The sequence below is a fragment of the Myxocyprinus asiaticus genome, chromosome 47 (genome assembly GCF_019703515.2).
Source record: "Myxocyprinus asiaticus isolate MX2 ecotype Aquarium Trade chromosome 47, UBuf_Myxa_2, whole genome shotgun sequence".
Lineage (NCBI taxonomy): Eukaryota > Metazoa > Chordata > Actinopteri > Cypriniformes > Catostomidae > Myxocyprinus > Myxocyprinus asiaticus.
The window spans coordinates 783,122-798,365 of NC_059390.1; the positions used below are offsets into that span (position 1 = coordinate 783,122).

At 40.3% G+C, this 15,244-nt stretch overlaps 1 protein-coding gene across 4 annotated transcripts in view; it reads left to right on the forward strand.

Annotated features, from left to right (window-relative positions):
- LOC127436454 (chemokine-like protein TAFA-2) overlaps window positions 1-15,030 on the forward strand; it is a 38,959-nt gene extending 23,929 nt beyond the window's left edge. For 2 of the 4 annotated variants that reach the window (XM_051690622.1, XM_051690621.1), the window contains 4 exons: window positions 3,155-3,310; window positions 7,146-7,270; window positions 11,539-11,588; window positions 12,597-13,729. In XM_051690622.1, coding sequence (XP_051546582.1) covers window positions 3,155-3,310; window positions 7,146-7,270; window positions 11,539-11,568 — 311 coding nt within the window. In that variant the 3' untranslated portion in view covers window positions 11,569-11,588; window positions 12,597-13,729. Of the gene's footprint in view, window positions 1-3,154; window positions 3,311-7,145; window positions 7,271-11,538; window positions 11,589-12,596 lie in introns of all 4 variants that reach the window. The other 2 variants (XM_051690624.1, XM_051690623.1) reach the window with 2 other exon arrangements.
- The last annotated feature ends 214 nt before the right edge of the window (window positions 15,031-15,244 follow it).

A 15,244-nucleotide genomic window follows, 5' to 3' on the forward strand; every position in this document is an offset into this window, starting at 1 on the left:
AGACATCATGCCGAGATCCAAAGAAATTCAGGAACAAATGAGAAAGAAAGTAATTGAGATCTATCAGTCTGGAAAAGGTTATAAAGCCATTTCTAAAGCTTTGGGACTCCAGAGAACCACAGTGAGAGCCATTATCCACAAATGGCGAAAACATGGAACAGTGGTGAACCTTCCCAGGAGTGGCCGGCCGACCAAAATTACCCCAAGAGCGCAGCGACGACTCATCCAAGAGGTCACAAAAGACCCCACAACAACATCCAAAGAACTGCAGACCTCACTTGCCTCAGTTAAGGTCAGTGTTCATGACTCCACCATAAGAAAGAGACTGGGCAAAAATGGCCTGCATGGCAGAGTTCCAAGACGAAAACCACTGCTGAGCAAAAAGAACATTAAGGCTCGTCTCATTTTTGCCAGAAAACATCTTGATGATCCCCAAGACTTCTGGGAAAATACTCTGTGGACTGACGAGACAAAAGTTGAACTTTTTGGAAGGTGTGTGTCCCATTACATCTGGCGTAAAAGTAACACCGCATTTCAGAAAAAGAACATCATACCAACAGTAAAATATGGTGGTGGTAGTGTGATGGTCTGGGGCTGTTTTGCTGCTTCAGGACCTGGAAGACTTGCTGTGATAAATGGAACCATGAATTCTGCTGTCTACCAAAAAATCCTGAAGGAGAATGTCCGGCCATCTGTTCGTGACCTCAAGCTGAAGCGAACTTGGGTTCTGCAGCAGGACAATGATCCAAAACACACCAGCAAGTCCACCTCTGAATGGCTGAAGAAAAACAAAATGAAGACTTTGGAGTGGCCTAGTCAAAGTCCTGACCTGAATCCTATTGAGATGCTGTGGCATGACCTTAAAAAGGCAGTTCATGCTCGAAAACCCTCCAATGTGGCTGAATTACAACAATTCTGCAAAGATGAGTGGGCCAAAATTCCTCCACAGCGCTGTAAAAGACTCATTGCAAGTTATCGCAAACGCTTGATTGCAGTTGTTGCTGCTAAGGGTGGCCCAACCAGTTATTAGGTTTAGGGGGCAATCACTTTTTCACACAGGGCCATGTAGGTTTGGATTTTGTTTTCCCTTAATAATAACAACCTTCATTTAAAAACTGCATTTTGTGTTTACTTGTGTTATCTTTGACTAATATTTAAACTTGTTTGATGATCTGAAACATTTAAGTGTGACAAACATGTCATATATAAAAACAACTTTACAGCTCAAATAATCCACGAGTTTTAACAGAAGAATTAATGTAAGTGCTTTTATAAAATTATAAGTGTCACATTTCTGCCTTTAAACCTCCAAAAATTGACCCCATTGACTTCCATTGTAAGTGTCTCACTGGAACACACATTTGTGCTTTTATTAAAGAAAAGGAGGAACGAGTCGAAATTAATTTTGTGGTAATCAACATTATGACACGAATGCTGCTGATTGAGCTTACCTTGTGTGGAACCCGGAATATTCCTTTAAAGCTCAAGTGTGTTTTTCTTTGGATGTTAAAATTCTCTCGTGTTCCAGTTTAAGAAATGCAAAGACATTCAGATATTTTTAAAAGAATAGTTCACCCAAAAATGTAAATTCTTTCATTTTTTTACTCCCCCCTCATGCCGTTTCATATCTTCTGTGGAACACAAAGATATTTTGAAGAAAAAAAGTGAGTTTTTTTTCCAACTTCTGAAGAGCTACGATCGTTTCGGGTGAGAAAAAAAAAAGTCCTTATTCACTACAAATCTTAACATCTGCACTCTCTGCAATAGAAAGAGATTCATATGACTCTGGAACGGCATGAGGGTGAGCGGGCGATGAGAGAAGGATCTATTTTAGGTGAACCAATCCTTTATGTGCGACTGAAAGTGAGCTTATTTACATTAAATAGATTCCACATCCATACGATCAAACGACGACCAGTTCTCATTTTTTATCATGTTCACCAGAGCGGATGATGGTGAAAATGGAGCAATTAAAACCCGAATATCACAAGTTCCTGTTGTCTTGAAACAGTTTCCTATTCACTGAGCACACTTCTGCAGATCACTACCTATAACACAAAAAAAAGAGCCGCCTGCAGATTTCAGCTGTGTAAGTCATGCAAATGCAGTTTAATTGGAAAAGCTTGTCTTCTCTGAGACAGGTACCCAAACTCTTAATTAGTTGTATACCACACACACACACACACACACACACACACACACACACACACACACACACACACACACACACACAGAAAGGCCAGCGCGTGAGGCGCCATATAGAAATGTCACAGAGCCGCGATGCTTCTAAATAATTGATGTGCTCTAGTGAGACTCGTAACCCACTCAGATACTAACGGTTGCACTTTTACTCATCGTGAGAAACACTGACACTCATGGGGTTAAAAACAGAACTAGTTTTGCACTTTCACACTGCAGAGTTTTGGGAGTGACAACTGATTTAAATGCATTATAGTTTATGATAGTGTATCTTCAGTCTCACAGCTGTAAGCAACAAACAGTTTAATGTCTCTGGTGTTAGATATTGTTCGATTAGTGAACAGAGAGACGTATGATCGTCCGGCAGTTTATGGTAAAGCACTGTGAACGAGACACCATTTTTACAGGGTAATCAATCTCTAGAGTCTTAAATCAAAAGTTCTGTTCAAATAGTCTAAAATAGTTTTTCAAAACGTAAAACCAACATGAATTCAACTACATTTATGCACTGTATTTTTGTTCTTGTTTTCCAGAAAAATATCGAAACATTTTAAAAACAACATCTACATACTTAACAAGCAAAATGGCATTAGATATTAAGTCTCGTTTTAAGGGAAATCGAACTAAATTGAGGACGGTTTTTGCCAGTGGGGTGATAAAAATAAACGTTATTTTTCTAACCCACTTGGCGAATCATTTTGTCTTGTTTTAAGCATAAAACTCACAATATTTAGATTTCTTTGAAAACAAGACAACATATCTAATGCCATGTTTGCTTGTCAATGAAATCTTGTTTTGAGAATGTTTAGATATTTTTACTGGAAAACCAGACATGTTGGAACATGTGTTTGAGAAAAAGTACATTTTAAATCGTTTTGTGTTATCATTGACTCATATATGAATAAGCTGATTGTGATGGTGAGTGTTTGATGGTTTGATGATGATGTCATTGTAGCGCTGCATCACGTGCGGACGGGCACATGTGAGGTGGTGGCGTTACATCGATGCTGCAATAAAAACAAGATTGAAGAACGCTCACAGACCGTCAAATGCTCGTGTTTCCCAGGACAAGTCGCAGGAACGACCCGAGCAGCTCCTTCATGTGTTGACGGTGCGTATGAGAGCCGACGGTTGATTTTAGTGCACCAGGAAATTTAGGTGTGCATGACTAGAATGAACGTGAAAAATTAAAGTGCATATTTCTAGTGTGAGCATTGGGGAAGAGGTGGAATAATGTCCCTCAGTTAAATACTGCGATTCAAATTGGCCTTTTTATCCAATTAGTCAAATAAATAATAGTATTGCAAAGCTTTACCTGATGACAATGGCTAACTGAATGCATTTCATAATGTCTTGACTCGTCAGTGCTGTATGAAATGAATTTTAATGACAGTATCCGTTCAGAAGTGTGAGTCTTGTCTCACCCGTTCACTGACATTATCTGTAAATGAAAGTGTAGCTCTAATGTCTGTCGCTGTCAGAGTTGTGCACTTAACAGGTTAATTATTCCCCTCTTTGCATTCACATATTATGCCTTTTTTTAGGACGTTTAGGGTGGATATCATGCGCTGAAGCTTGTAAATTGTGACGGGGGTGTGCAGCGGTGTCAAGCTCTTAAAGTGAACTCTACAACAGCTTGTGAGTCACAATAGAGCTCAACAGTCTGGTTCCGGAAGTAAAAATCACATACATTTTTTTCCAAAGACGATTTCATTTTCAGTGATAACTTTTTAAGACCTTTAAAGACAGATCTACCGTGAGCTCTGAGGTTGTTCATCGATGTTATATGCCTTTATTGAAACCATCAGTCCATGATATTTCAACTTCATTGCTTAAAAATCATGTTTGATAGAGGAATTCATGGTGAAGAACTACATTACCCATGATCCAGCAGGAAAAGATGCACCAATCAGAGAACCGCTGTCAACAAAGACCGCTAAACTAGCCCGGGTGTGAGTGGCCACTCCAGCGATGCACTGTGAATGACGTAATCGAGTCGGTGTCTCTTCACCCTTTAGTTACTTCAAATCGGAATATTTTGTAATAAACGTAGAATATATTGTTTCTACACTTATAACCTAAAATCAGTAGTTTTATATGTTCTCATCGCAATTAAGGGTGGAAAAATGCATTGATGCATTACGAAATTTAAGAATCGATTATCATTATAATTTAATACCCAATGTGTCCGTCTCCTATTACATGGACCTTCTTGCAACAGACATGGAGCGGAGCACACGAGTGTGATGCTCCTGTTCTACCCGCTCTGTACGGGACTCGAACCGGTGTCTCCGGCATGGGAGGCAGGAGCGCTAACAAGGAGGCTAAAGGCTACAGCCCCTAGCGTCAGTCGCTAGTACACCTCTTGAGGTCAGGAGAGTGAGGTTTATACACATTGCACAGCTATCTATCAGCTGGCTACCATTACACTCACCCCCCTAAACCTCTCTCCCATCCGGGTCATGGCACCATTGTGATGCTCCTGTTCTACCTGCTCCGTATGGGACTTGAACCAGCGTCTCCGGCATGGGAAGCGGGTGCGCTAACAAGGAGGCTAAAGGCTACAGCCCCTAGCGTCAGTCACTAGTGCACCTCTTGAGGTCAGGAGAGTGAGGTTTATACACATTGCACAACTATCTATCTATCAGCTGGCTCTCGTTACATGAGATTAAAGGGAAAGAAAGCACACTTTGAAATAAAGAACGTTTTTATCATTCGCAGTGTGTAATATAATTCTCATGAACGGGCTTGACAAGCGGAGGCGTCTCCGTTTAGCCGCCTGGCGCCTCTTTCCCTATCCCAAAATTGAATAGGGAAATCACAGTTACCACATATCCTGTGTTGCCTCTATCTAATACAAGTGAAGTTGCATGAACCCAGACTGCGTGTTTGCTGGAAATAGATGTGAAAAAGTGAAGAGCGCTTATTTTTCACCTTCTCGACTCATGAACTTAAAAGGGTTGACAGGAAAACAAACTGCTGAGAAAAAATTCACAAATCAGACTGGCCAAGAAGAGAGTGGTTTCAGTCTCTAGGTGTTCCACTTTTGGAGCTATTTGCATTAGAAAATGAGGAGTCGTAAAATTTAAACGACTGATTGCGGTCTCCTAAGCAACCAAATTGGCCTGGTTGCTAGGGAGGGTAGAGTCACATGGGGTAACCTCCTCGTGGTCGCTATAATGTGGTTCTCGCTCTCAGTGGGGCGCGTGGTGAGTTGTGCGTGGATGGCGCAGAGAATAGCGTGAAGCCTCCACACACGCTACGTCTCCATGGTAACGCGCTCAACAAGCCACGTGATAAGATGCGCGGATTGACGGTCTCAGACGCGGAGGCAACTGAGATTCGTCCTCCACCACCCGGATTGAGGCGAGTCACTACGCCACCACGAGGACTTATAGCACATTGGGAATTGGGCATTCCAAATTGGAGAGAAAAAATAAATAAAATGACTGATTGTGGAGCGGAGGATGATGTCATCCGTATTCACAAATCTGAAGAATAAAATGCAACATTATTTACATGTCTACCACAGCGCATAGCAGATTTATAGACAACTGAAGCCTGAATTTCAAATCGTAAACTATCTTTACTGCAGTCTTTACATGCTACTAACATACTATGACCCTGCTGAGCATGTTCCAATAAAACCTGGATCGTATCTGCCTGCACATGACATTTCATCTGTTATTACTGGTTTCAGATTTCACGATGCATCGTAAGTTTTAGGTAGAGAATTGTAATCAAATCGAATCGTTGTCGGAGCGAATTGTCACACCCCTATTTGCAATACTACCATTGCAGTTTGTGCCCTCATGAAAGACAGTAAGTACACAGTCTTGCATCTTTGTCACTTTTTTGCTTCATTTCAAAGTTTGTGGTGATGTGATTGTTTGGCTCATGGCTTAGAACTCTTTTATAGGATTTTATGAAAAGTCTATGGAAGAAATGAATGGGGAAAATACTTCCGGAACCCAGATGGCTGAAAATTGAGCGGGCACTGTCACGCTCTATTAGGTTTGCTAACTTTCTACCAGCCAAATACGGGACTTTTTTTACAGCTGGGCTCCTGTGCGTGATGCTGCGCAACAGTTGTGTTGGGTGTGAACGGCCCCTAATATGCATAAAATGAAAACTGCTTGAATACAAGGACCAGAAAGAACCACATTTCATTGTGTTGGCAGTAAATAGTGTTTATCACAAGGGAAATGTTAAAAAATAAAATCCCATCAGGCTGTTTTAACTACACCTGTCTGTACTTGTGTAGTAAAAGTGCTGCAGTTTTTCTCACCATCATTTAGTGGAGTGTCCTCCAGAACGAGCACTGACAGATGCAATGTCATGAATAGGTGCTTTTACTGGTGTTGTGGAATCACAACGGTGAGAAACAGTTATCATGCACTTGAATGCTGTATGTTTCTGCTGCTTCTTTTGTTCTTTCAAATACGGGACGACTCTGTATTAAACGGGCGGTTGGCAATCCTAATCCCAAAGAACAACATTCCCATGAAGTTTTGTATGGAGACCTTGATTTGAAGATTTTACTGTAACATACACAAACATTGAGAGAAACATGTCCCACCATAGTGCTTGATCAATATGGCTTTTTCAATAACCAATTCTTAAACATTTGCATTTGGACCGCTCAATGTTTTATATTTGATTGCATTCTTAGAATATGTACTGTAGGTAGATGATGCATAACGTAAGACTTTAGGTTATAATGTATATGAATGTGTAAGGAAAAGTGTGCGTTTCATTCCTGTAACCCCATTTCTATTGTTTTTCACCATTTTTATATACAGTATGACCTTTCATTAGTTCGTTATAAACAGTCCTGCAGGGTGGCACAAGAATATTTAAAAGTGCAAATGTTTCATGCAGTCTTTTGATTGGTAACAACCTGTCTGCAGGTGTTATTAATTTCATAAATGTGTGTTTTTGCTCAGCGTTGATAGTGCAGCAGAAATGGTGGTGTCAGATGCATCCGTGTTTGGATGGAGAGGAGTGTAAAGTGTTGCCGGATCTCAAAGGCTGGAGTTGTGCTACTGGAAATAAGATCAAGACTACAAAGGTACTGTTTGGTAACCTCTCCATAAGATCACATAACATGGCAAATCAGTTTCACAACACCACTTCCTGTCTCAAAAACACTTACAGAGCTGCTGTTGTTTCTTTCATGCCTGTTGATAATATAGTTTTGCTTGTTAGTGCATGTAAGAAGTGTTTTTAAAGACTACGTGAAATTAAAATTGTACTTTTTTTTAACAGTCAGATGCATTTACACAAGGCCGAGTCAAGTCTAATGGAACGAAATCCTATGGAGCTGAAAACAGGAACAGAAACCCTTTCAATTATTCCGGAGTGAACTCTTTGTATTTAAATGCTGGTAACCGGTTAATAACCTTTTTATTTTGTACTGATGTTTTTTTATTATTATTAAACCAAAGACTAAAAGGGTTTATTACAGTAAATTTTGGAATTAAATCACCGCACAGTTTATGCATGCAGGCAGTGGCGGATTTAGGCATGGGCGACATGGGCAGTTGCCCAGGGTGGCATCTTGTGGGAGGGCAGCATGAGGCACAAGGGGGTGGCACCACCCCCCCAAGGTCAACAACTTGAAAAATGTAAGAATTTTTCAGGGGCCTGGGTAGCTCAGTGGTAAAAGATGCTGACTATCACACCTGGAGTTGCTAGTTCGAATCCAGGGTGTGCTGAGTGACTCCAGCCAGGTCTCCTAAGCAACCAAATTGGCCCGGTTGCTAGGGAGGGTACAGTCACATGGGGTAACCTCCTCGTGGTCTCTATAATGTGGTTCTCGCTCTCGGTGGGGTGTGTGGTGAGTTGTGCGTGGATGCTGCGGAGAATAGCGTGAAGGTCTCCGTGGTAACGCGCTCAACAAGCCGCGTGATGAGATGCGCGGATTGACGGTCTCAGACGCGGAGGCAACTGAGATTCGTCCTCCGCCACCCGGATTGAGCCGAATCACTACGCCACCACAAGGACTTAGAGCGCATTCCAAATTGGGGAGGAAAAGGGGAGAAAACATTTTTTGGGGGATATTTTAATTTAAGGATGCATTTATTGAAAAGTTTACTCAGCTTGCTATGATTTTTATGCTAATCTGTTCAAACTGAAACTGGTATATCACCCACCCTAATCTTTTCATTTAAAAATACAGTTTCTGCTCAGAACGAATCAAAATGAATGATTTCATTTTTAATCCCTGGTAAAAAATTATTTATACGCGTTTTTTATTATTATTCTAAAATGCAAGTTCTTTTAGATATGAGGTGTGAATTACTCTATAGCAGTGTCAGGAATAAACTTTTACATTAAGGGGCAATTTTCTCCCCCTGAAATAGATTTAAAGGGGCATTTTTACCAAATACTTAAAAGAAACTGTCTCATTCATTATGTCAAATACTTTAATTGACTCTACATATTAATAAAAATTCTTAAGAGTGATAATTTATTAACTTCTTTATCTGTAATAATATGCCACATGAAACCGAACATTATCACAAATGCCTAAATAAAAAAATAAACTATAGATAATTACATTTTAATTACAGATCTACTTCTCAGTCAAAACCCGGCAGCATCAAATCTGTTTGAATGCATGACATCTTACAATAATTCAGTGAAGACTTGGAAACAAATGAGAAATTTTCTTTTTATCTCAATATTTGTCCTTGTGTCTGGATTAACTGTGCATGTTCATGTGGTAATAATAGTTGTCTGAAAGGTCTTCGGGATGTCACAGAAGACTTCATCCACAACGTGCATTAAGACAAATAAATGTGTGATGCAGCACTTTCCTTCAGAATCAAAGCACATGCTCATATTCTACAAAAAAAATGCAGAAGTGATGTAATTTCAAAAACTGACAGTGATAAACCCTTTGGTCTTTTGGTTTCATGAAAATAATATTGGAACGAAATTAACCGGTTATTTTATTTATTTATTTATTTATTTATTATCCCCTTTTCTCCCAATTTGGCAGTTACTCACCTCAATCCGGGTGGCGGAGGACAAGTCTCAGTTGCCTCCGCTTCTGAGACCGTCAATCCTCACATCTTATCACGTGACTCGTTGTGCATGACACCGCGGAGACTCACAGCATGTGGAGGCTCATGCTACTCTCCACGATCCACGCACAACTTACCACACGCCCCACTGAGAGCGAGAACCACTAATCGCATCCACAAGGAGGTTACCCCATGTGACTCTACCCTCCCTAGCAACTGGGCCAATTTGGTTGCTTAGGAGACCTGGCTGGAGTCAGAAATGAACCAGTTATTAATGAATAACCAACATTTAAAAATTATGCTTTCTTGGGGGCCTGGGTAGCTCAGCGAGTATTGACGCTGACTATCACCCCTGGAGTCGTGAGTTCGAATCCAGGGTGTGCTGAGTGACTCCAGCCAGGTCTCCTAAGCAACCAAATTGACCCGGTTGCTAGGGAGGGTAGAGTCACATGGGGTAACCTCCTCGTGGTCGTGATTAGTGGTTCTCGCTCTCAATGGGGCGTGTGGTAAGTTGTGTGTGGATCATGGAGAGTAGCATGAGCCTCCTCATGCTGTGAGTCTCCGCGGTGTCATGCACAACGAGTCACGTGATAAGATGGGCAGATTGACGGTCTCAGAAGCGGACGCAACTGAGACTTGTCCTCCGCCACCCGGATTGAGGTGAGTAACTGCGCCACCACGAGGACCTACTAAGTAGAGGGAATTGGGCTTTCCAAATTGGGAGAAAAGGGGATTAAAAAAAAACAAAAAAAAAAAACGATGCTTTCTCTCCTGAACAGTTAAAAAGGGCTTTTTTTCCATTATTGGTTCTGCTCTGCAAACCAGTTTTCATTGCTTGAACCATTTTTTAGTCCCTGTTTTGAGCCGTAATATTTATAACTAGCATTATAACAGAATATTAAGAACTACATTGCAAAAAAAAAAAAAAAAAAAAAAAAAAATGTCTTATGTATTTTGTCTTGTTTTACAGTAAAAATATCTAAAACTTCTTAAAACAAGATACATTTCCGGTAATGCTTTAGATTACAGCCTGCAATTTACAGCGTAAGTACACTGAATTTACAGCGTACCTTTTTGTAATAATAGTGTACCTATAAATTACGTGTAGGTGTAAGAGAACAATATGCAAAGTTTGGGGAATAAAGGGGTAACAAGCACCACTTTAAATTACAGCCCACAGATGTTGTACTTTGTAACTACATGAAACAAGGGGGTATATTTGCCAGTAATTAAATTAATTAATTAATTTAGTTTTACTTGCCTTGAAACATCAAAAAACCAAACTAAGTCAGATGCACTTTGCTATCAAAACAACATATCAATTATAGGCTACTGTATATATGCAGTAAGATGCAAGTGTTGTGTTGTATCATGTTATATTTATATTTTATTTCCTGGGAATAGCTGGAAAGAGGTAAGCTTGTTTTCCACTGCATTGCACCTTGATGGACTGCAGTGCCATTCAAACAGAATAGCAGAACAAGATATTTGGTGCATGTAACACACTTTCATCAGGTAAGTAGCCTTGATTTAAATTTCTAAATAAAATCATATAGCAAAAACCTCCATCATGTATCCTGTAATAATAGAGTATATACCCCATAGTTAAAAAATATCTACAGTAGCCTATATGTGTGGCACACTATTATTACAAAAAGGCACGCTGTGTATGTTCTTGCTTAATTGCTCTCAAAGTACATACATTGATGTTGTACATTGCCAGTGACCATCCAAATATAAAATAAATCTACAAATACAAAATGAGGTGATAATCGCTGTATAAAGAGACTGCAGAACCGTTTTAATTGTATATGTGGGTCACATAGTCTTTCTCACAGTTCTGGTGTAAAAGGACATCTGTCGGACGTCTCGTCCATCTGTGTTTGGTTCATCTGTTACCAGCACTCACAGAAGACGAAGCTGTTAGGTCCATTAATGACCTGCGTGTCACCACAACACCCTCACGACCATCAGGAACCGCTCAGGAGCATATCGGCTGCTTAGAAGCTTTTAATAGAAACCCAATGCAAATGTCCTTCTCCTGGTTATGACGACTGTATGACTCAAGCTCTGCCTCATTCAACTTCTATCAATTATTTAAACGGCCTCGCCAAACCTGTCTGGAGCCTAATTATTGATCGCGTCTTAAGACGCTGCTGGATTTCTTTATTTGCCGTTGTTGTGGTGATCTCTATCGATTCGCAAATAAACCATATAAACCTCAGAACTGGGATATCTTTCTTTCAAGTATGAAATACTAAACTAATAGCATTTCCTGTTTTCATTTTCCATGTCACGGACGGCACAGATCTCCTCGGACCGGGATCAGCTCTGGTGACCGCTGGAAACCAGATACAGGTGAAAAACAAAAACCATCAATATGTCTTACTTGCTTCAGTCATGAATCAACACACACCAGGTGAAGGCAAACTTGTAAAATGAACACTGTAATTGTTTTAGGCTACGCGCCCTCATGTCGTTCCAATCCCGTATGCTGTTAGTTTTTCAGTGAAACTAACAGTTTGAATATGCAAATGAGATTTGAGAGCTGCAGTAGAAGGGAAGACTTGAATTTGGATGTTTCTCACCCAAAACTCACACTGTCAAAAAAAGGAATTGTAGAGCAAAGCCAAAAAATTTATTTTGGAGTCTTTATAACTGTCCTCGGTAACACTGATTTGAGTCAGTTTGAAGAGAGCTTCTGAAGAGAGGTATGTGTTGCAAAGCAATAGTGATGTGTCTTTCTTGAACAAATCAGTCTTGGAACTTTTTTTTTATTTTTGGAATGGCCAATTCCCAATGCACTCTAAATCGTCGTGGTGGTGTAGTGACTCGCCTCAATCCGGGTGGCGGAGGACGAATCTCAGTTGCCTCCGCGTCTGAGACCGTCAATCCACGCATCGTATCACGTGGCTTGTTGAGCGCGTTACCGTGGAGACGTAGCACGTGTGGAGGCTTCACGCTATTCTCCGCGGCACCCACGCACAACTCACCACGCGCCCCACCAAGAGCGAGAACCACATTATAGTGACCACGAGGAGGTTACCCAACATGACTCTACCCACCCTAGCAACCGGGCCAATTTGGTTGCTTAGGAGACCAGGCTGGAGTCACTCAGCACACCCTGGATTCAAACTCACGACTCCAGGTGTGATAGTCAGCGTCAATACTCGCTGAGATACCCAGACCCCCATTAGGCTTTTCTTAAAACTTTTCTTTGTCTGGTAAAAGACCAGCATTTGACAAAATACTGGGAAAATAAGACCTGCCATTTGTGGTGAAAACAGTTATGGTGTTTAAACTCTAATTTGAAAGTGTCTTCGTACATTTGTAGACATGCAAATTCCATTTGTGTTGCTTTTAAAGACCGACTTTAGCACGACCCAAAAACATTCAAGAGTGGGCTGTGAAGGAGCATCTCATTGGTTTGGCCAACCGAAGGAATACACCCTTCTGAACCATTCGGTCATTTCATTCGTGAACGAACTGAATGTACTGGTACACTTGTTTGCGAACGATATGAATGAATCAGTCATCATGAACGAGGATCAGCTGACAGGCTGAATGAGAAGAGAAGCTACATGCCATTCGTTCAGTTCGGCAATCTCGTTCAACAAGAAAATGGGCCGGATGAATTATGAATAAAAGTGAGTGATGACCACACATTACAATGACATACGGACATTATTGAAACTAATAATAATTTTTTTAGGCTGGTATTGTTGTCCTTTTTTATATATAGCTTAATTAAAAAAGTCATGCTCAGCAGTTCACAGTATGATAGATTTGGTTTGTTGTCATTTGTGGGGAAATGATTATGATGCTTAAACTCTCTGCAGTGCTGAAATCTCATATAGAATTGCAGACATGCAAATTTTAATAAATGATAATTAGACTTGTTCCAGTCGTGAATGACTGCTTTTGGTTCAATGCAATTACTCAAAAGATGGTCATTTGTTATGTTAGTCTATAACTGCATAATTTGTTCATGTTGCTCACAAGCCAGCAACATTGTTTAATATATAATTGTTCATTCAGACAACTCTATTAGGCTATTTGGAGCAACATTTGGGGGAATACTCTTGGTCTAACATGTGTTTTTTTTTATTTATCTCCTTTTCTCCCAATTTGGAATACCCAATTCCCACTACTTAGTAGGTCCTCGTGGTGGTGCGGTCACTCACCTCAATCCGGGTGGCGGAGGACAAGTCTCAGCTGCCTCCGCTTCTGAGACCGTCAATCCACTCATCTTATCACGTGACTCGTTGTGCATGACACCACGGAGACTCACAGCACTCCACGATCCACGCACAACTCACCACGTGCCCCACCGAGAGCGAAACCACTAATAACGACCACGAGGAGGTTACCCCATGTGACTCCACCCTCCCTAGCAACCGAGCTAATTTGGTTGCTTAGGAGAACTGGCTGGAGTCACTCAGCACTCCCTGGATTCGAACTCACGACTCCAGGGGTGATAGCAGCGTCAATACTCGCTGAGCTACCCAGGCCCCAACATGTGTTTTTATGTACCGTAAATGCAAAGTAATTCACATTCGTTGTATCTGGATGGGAATATCTAGGGTGGCTTTAGACTGGTTTGTTTCCTATTTGTCGAATAGGAAATTTGAAGTGTCTTTTGGAGATTAGATGTCCTCCTCTTCAACAATAAATTGTGGTGTTCCGCAAGGATCACTGTTAGGGCCAATATTGTTTTCTCTATAAATGTTATGTCTTGGTTCTGTGATTCAAAAATACAACATTCATTTTCATTGCCATGCAGATGACCTACAGTTGTATTTGTCATTGAATCTCGATCTGACTAATTTAAATGTTCTTCAAAGCTTATAGCAGATAAAATAAAATGGATGGCATGCAATTTTCTGCAGTTAAATTCTGATAAAACAGAGGTTGTTATAATCGGTCATGATTTTAAAAAAAATCAGATTGAGTCACCACTTAATCAAGTGGTCCTTAATATTCAGCAGGTGGTGAGAAATTTGGCTATTTTGACACAAATTAAAATTTTGAATATCACGTCAGGAACTTAGCTCAGTCTTGCTTTTATCAGTTAAGGAACATTTCCAAGGTGAGACCGGTTTTAAGTTTTAGGGATACAGAGAAGCTTTTTCATGCTTTTATTTTGTCTCGCCTTGATTATTGTAATGCCCTGCTTTCAACTTTAAATCAACGCACTTTAGCACGGCTACAATAAGTGCAAAATTCTGCAGTCTGACTTTTGACACGAACAAGGTCTTTTAATCATATTACTCCAGTTTTAGTTTCTTTGTACTGGTTACCAGTTCATTTTAGGGTTGATTTTAAGATTTTATTAATTACATATAAGCCATTAAATGGTTTGACGTCAGATTATTTAGCAGAGCTTTTAAGACCTTACAAAACAGTCCTCTTAGACCTTCTTGTCATCCAGATTCAAAACTAAAGACGATAGCGTGTTTGTAGTGAACGCCCCTCGATTCTGGAACAGCCTGCCCTGAGATAATAGACCTGCTGAATCTGTGTCTGTTTTTAAGTCTCGTGTGTTTTGATTTTATGTTTTGTGAAGCACTTTGTGCTGGATTGCTGAAAGGAACTACAGTATATAAATAAAGTTATTATTATTATTATTATTATTATTATTATCTGTAACTCAAAATCCCCCATAAGCTGGGTAAAATGCACTTTAATTTTTTTTACAGTGCATATAGCTTCAGAAGACTTGAAATATAATGCATTAATCATATGAGCAAATGTTCTGATACTTGAATGGGTTTTTTGGTCCTCTTTGGAGGTTGATGTCATGGTCACTATGAACTGCCTTTTGTCATGCAGGTTTGGAACGGCATGAGGGTGAGTGAATGAGAATTTTTGGGTGAACTATTTTCAAGAAAGGTCTTAAAAGGTATTTTTTCCTTCATGTCAGTGATGTTTGTGTGTGCGTGTGTTCCTCATTGAGTGTTTTAAGCTGTGCTCTGTTTCTTACAGACTCGATTCCTCTATGTCTCTCTAGTATC